This window comes from Physeter macrocephalus, chromosome 15, assembly GCF_002837175.3.
Source record: "Physeter macrocephalus isolate SW-GA chromosome 15, ASM283717v5, whole genome shotgun sequence".
NCBI classification, from domain to species: Eukaryota; Metazoa; Chordata; class Mammalia; order Artiodactyla; family Physeteridae; genus Physeter; species Physeter macrocephalus.
In genome coordinates this window covers 25,108,415-25,113,414 of record NC_041228.1, presented here as the reverse complement: position 1 = coordinate 25,113,414, position 5,000 = coordinate 25,108,415, and the positions used below count along the sequence as shown (strand labels likewise).

At 30.9% G+C, this 5,000-nt stretch overlaps 1 protein-coding gene across 3 annotated transcripts in view; it reads right to left on the bottom strand.

Annotated features, from left to right (window-relative positions):
* Window positions 1-5,000, bottom strand: part of CSMD3 (CUB and Sushi multiple domains 3) — a 1,193,315-nt gene that overhangs the window by 307,780 nt on the left and 880,535 nt on the right. For all 3 annotated transcript variants that reach the window (XM_024129404.1, XM_024129405.1, XM_028500327.1), the window contains one exon: window positions 3,747-3,938. In XM_024129404.1, coding sequence (XP_023985172.1) covers window positions 3,747-3,938 — 192 coding nt within the window. The remainder of the gene's footprint in view (window positions 1-3,746; window positions 3,939-5,000) is intronic.

Sequence of the window (5,000 nt, the reverse complement as noted above, 5' to 3'; positions counted from 1 at the left end):
ACCTCACCTCTGAGAAAAACTAAGCTTTACTGCAGTCCCTCAGGCCTTCTAAATTTCATTGTCCTTTTATTCCCCTTTAAATCACTCTAAACTCTTTCTCTTTTAACCTCCCGAAAGTCAAAATGGCATTTTTATTAACTTTTTCTTCAGTTAAATCTAGTTCAGTTTTGATTTAAACTGAAATCAAACCGGTCTCTAATTTTTATAAAATTTATCAAATTAAAAATGTAAGCATCATCATACAATATAATAAAAATTTTATCTTCTGGGGTATTCCCTCTCCATTTTAATAATATTTAATATATTGGGATATCTGGAATGATTTTACTTTGATAAACAAATAATCTAGAAAGAATTCTCTTTCTAGAGAAGAGAGAAACTAAATAATTTGCTTAATTAGTATATTGCTCTACATCTCTAAATCCTAGAAACCACAGTGTAGTAATACATTATACATTTGAAAATTTTCCAGATTATCATAGTACCAAAAAATAAACCAAATCCATATAATTTTACTTCTCGATTAAATATTTGAATATACTACTATATTTATTTTGCTTGTTCTCTGCAGTGTTACTGTCTTACTCAAATTCAATGACTGAAGTAAGCATCTTGGATTTTGTTTTGTTTTGTTTTGATTATTAGAGCAAAGAAGGTCAAAGACAGAAAGTTTCAGCATTTGGAAAAGACCTAATAACAATCGAATATCATGGTTCAAATCTGTAGGCTCTATTCATGTAGATAAAATTGTTTCAAAGATTTTAGGTGTTACGTTTTAGCACACTATGATGGTTAGTCTTATGTGTCAACTTGGCTAGGCTACAGTACCCAGTTATTTTATCAAACACTAGTTTAGGTATTGCTATTTATAGACCTGGTTAACATCTACAATCAGTTGACTTTAATTATCCTTGATAATGTGGGTAGCCTTCATCCAATAAATTGGAAGGCCTTAAGAGGAAAAGCGGAGTTTTCTAGAAAAGAAGATATTCTCCCTCAAGCCTGCAGCATTAAGTCCTGCCCGAGTTTCTGGACTTTTGACCTTCCCTCTGCATTTTGGGCTTGTCAGCTCCCACAGCTGCATGAGGCAGTTCCTCAAAATAAATACATTTCTTGATGACAGATAGACAGACATATCTATATCTAGATCTACTAATCCTTCTCCTCTGGAGAACCCTAACTGATACACATACCTACAGAGGTCTAAGCAAGTTTATTTTGTATTTTAACATTAGCTTAATTTAATTTATAATAATAAACTTAAGTTATTTTTAAAGTAAATAAAAAGATATCTGTATTTAAGAAGTTACCATCACTTATTGAGGTTTTCCTCATTTTTTAAATAAAAACTTTGTTGGACAACCTAGAACTCTATAACTATAATAATTCATTTTTCATCATTTTAATGATTTATCACTATTATTGGCATATATTTCTTATGAGAACAAATTTGACACTTCATTCCTCCAGATTAATTTTTAAGCAACTTCAAGGCAAATTGGAATTTTGGGTACTGTGTTTATCTTGAATTTAAACATACCTCTTTCTTTTTCCATATTTCTTTGCTATAAATATTATTGGTATTTTGATTTCAAATGAACCAGTGTGATATACCATAACACTGGGGTTCATATTCTGACAGAAGTCTTACATTTGTAGATAACAATGAAAGTGTACAGGTTAAAGTTCTTTGGCTATGGTGTCTCAAAAATTAATTTTTGTTTGCTCAATGTATAAGCTACAGAAACATAATTACCTAGAAATAATCCATATAATTGAGAAAAAGTTTCTTATTTGGCAAAGGCAAAAATATAATCATAATAGATATTTAAGGTTAATGGGCATAGAAAATTATGATTTTAGGCCAGGTGGTAAAGCTATTAATTACTGCCAGTAAAGAACACCATCTAAAATAGAATTTCATCTTCTGTTATCATGGAAGTCATAGCATGACACACCATGTGTCCAACTGTTTCAGCTGTTATTCCTGATCAACCATCATTTAAAAAAAAAAAGAAAAAAAAAAGATTACCCTTCACATGAAATCTTGAGCCATGTCAAGTCATTAAATTTTGACTTGGCAGATGCATAAACATAAAGTGCATTGATTCATTGCAAACAAAATTAAAATCTTATTTCTGATCCCAGATCAAATGTCCTATTTGCATAAAATTTTTGCAAAAAATGAAAAATGTCTTCACCTTGGTTCAACATATAAGGTATATTTTTTAATGTATTTGTTTATGATTTAAATTTTAAAGACAACACGGCAAGTCAGTATTTACAAGTTTATACTTTTGTGCTATTGCAACCCTTAATGATTTTCTGAATATATTTCATATTCACATCAAAGAACGTAACTTCAGAGAGAACTAATCAGTGCTACATTGTTCTCATAACCAATGACAGTGGGTTGATTGTTGGTCATATTCCAGAATCTCAAGCTTTGTCAATTTAGGTTGTTACTGTAGTATTATCCTCATAATCTATCCAAAATTCAGATGCCATCTGAAAAGAAAGCACTATAATTGCATTCTGGTTAGATAAAAGTATGTTTGCTTTCTGTGTGAATCACTGTTTTAATAAACCAATAGAAGACTCATGTCATCAAAAACACTGCAGTTAGTTGCAAGACCTCTAATAACTAGCATTTCATTTCTTTCTATTTGAATTCCTTCAAGTTTTGTGGAGATTCCTATGTTGACCATAACAACTAACAAACATTAAAATTTATCTCAAAAGGTTCAGGTCTACAAACTCATCAAATTGTATACATTAAACGTGCATTTTTTAAGTTATCAATTACAAATTAATAAAGCTGTTAAAAAAAAAGTTTAAGTCAATTTTATCCATATGGGTCTGACACAGAATGGATTTGTGCTTCCACAAATGCCATTAAGAAACAAGAATTACTAAAGAATCATGTTTGTTCCCTACTGAGGAGTTAGTGTTTTGTTTAAATGTTCTGATATTGTTTAAATATCTTTTCTTGTCCTAGTATTCCAGCCTGGCACCTATTTGATATTGGAGCAAAAAAAGAAAAAAAAAAGCAGATGTCTTTATCAACACTTTTCTATCCACCCTGCTTCTCACATAATACCCAGTTATTTGTTAATCAATCTAAATATGGTAGCAATAAATTTGTACTCCGGCTATACAAACAAGAGAGAAAATGATCAATCTATGGCTTCATGTAGGCAATATATCTGATATCACTGACTCTCACATTGCCTTTTGTTACTGAAATTCATTTAATTATGTCATGATACATACACATAAGAAAAAGATATGCACTTTTAGTTTTTGAAAAAGTGTATAAATAAGGACTTTGAAGTTATTGAGAATAGTTTACTGTTTTTTAATCTACCTTGATACCAGCATAAGCAATAATTTTGTATATAAAAACAAATCTAAAAAAAAACACAAAAAACAAAACTGGTCAATGTGATTCAATAAATGTGTATGATTAAGAGTTTCAGCATATTTTTGTAGTGAGTTAAACTTTATATCAAGATAAGATAAACATAATGGCTTCAAACCATTTTTTACCCAAAAAACAGAATGTACTCACTGGTAAGATTATGAAAAGAACCCTCTCACTCTCCACAAATCTGAACTACGAATTCATTAACTTTTTGATTAAAGTATGAGTTGTGTGTGGACAGATTGAATAACTTGAAAAGGTACAGTATATTTTAATAACACTTCCATGAACTATTTCATGAAAACCTAAAGCAGCATCCTACCAATACAGGATGGCAGAGGATAGTCCCATGCCCTTCTCTCCCCTGTCATGCACTTGAGAAGGCTACTTCCATGGAGAGTATAGCCTGGATTGCATCCATAAATGATAGTGCTACCAGCAAAATGGCCTTGGTCACTGATCTTGTATCCAAATTGTGGAATGCCAGGATCCTCACAATGTGAAAGTTCAAAACCTATGAGAAAATACAAGTTGATTAAAGTCAAAATTTAACAGGAAGATTTAAAACTGTACAAATCATCCCTTTTTATTTTTTTTATAAGATTACATACTTTTTCCTGGTTTTATTACTCTTACCATATTTAATTTTGTTAGTTTACAGCCACCATAGAGAGCTTTTTTCTCAAAAATTAGAATTTGTTGTATTATTCAAATTTAGCAATGCTACCCCATGGTCTATATGACTATATCATAACTTAGAGTAGTAAGATTCTTGCCTACTTCAAGTGATTTGCAGCTAATAGATTCTGACCAATGTAACTATTATGATCAAATAATGAAAAATTAAAATCCATTCAAAATATGTGAAATCATAACTGTCCAAGTAACAAATATCTCCACTGCAAACATAACTTTAGACTGCTTTACTTTTATAGTCTCAGGAGAAAGTGAAATAGCCTAATATTTAAAATATACTTTATTAAGAGTTAATATAACACAGTAATCAGTTTGAAGAACTCTGAATTTTTATTTTCTGCCTTCTCCAGAATGTATGACTCCCAAAATTTCTCACCAGGAAAAATAAATAATAAAAAAAAGTAGGGTGTAGAGAACATATTTTCGATTTCTAAAGGGTTGGGGCTTTCCACATGACTTTTGCTGCAAACTTGTGATCTTGGGCTAAGCATAACACTTGAGAAGTTAAGTTACAACTGTTTGAGTAGTGAGAGAACTACAGAGATGAACCTAACTCTGAAGGGGGTTTGTGCTTACATTTCAAGGAAGAATGAGACCCAGAACCTTACAGACATCTCTAGATTATAAAAATTGGAGACACAGGAGGCTAATCTCACTATTGAAACCCTAAATTTACACTTCAAAGGTTAGAATAAAAACCGAGAATTCTTTCTTTTTTGTTTTTTTTTAAATTTTAACTTTAGCATTTGCAAAGTGCTTTTAAAGTTTTTTGAAGCACTTTTCTGCTTTTTTTTTTTTTAATTTATTTATTATTTTTGGCTGTGTTGGGTCTTCGTTTCTGTGCGAGGGCTTTCTCTAGTTGTGGCAAGCGGGGGCCACT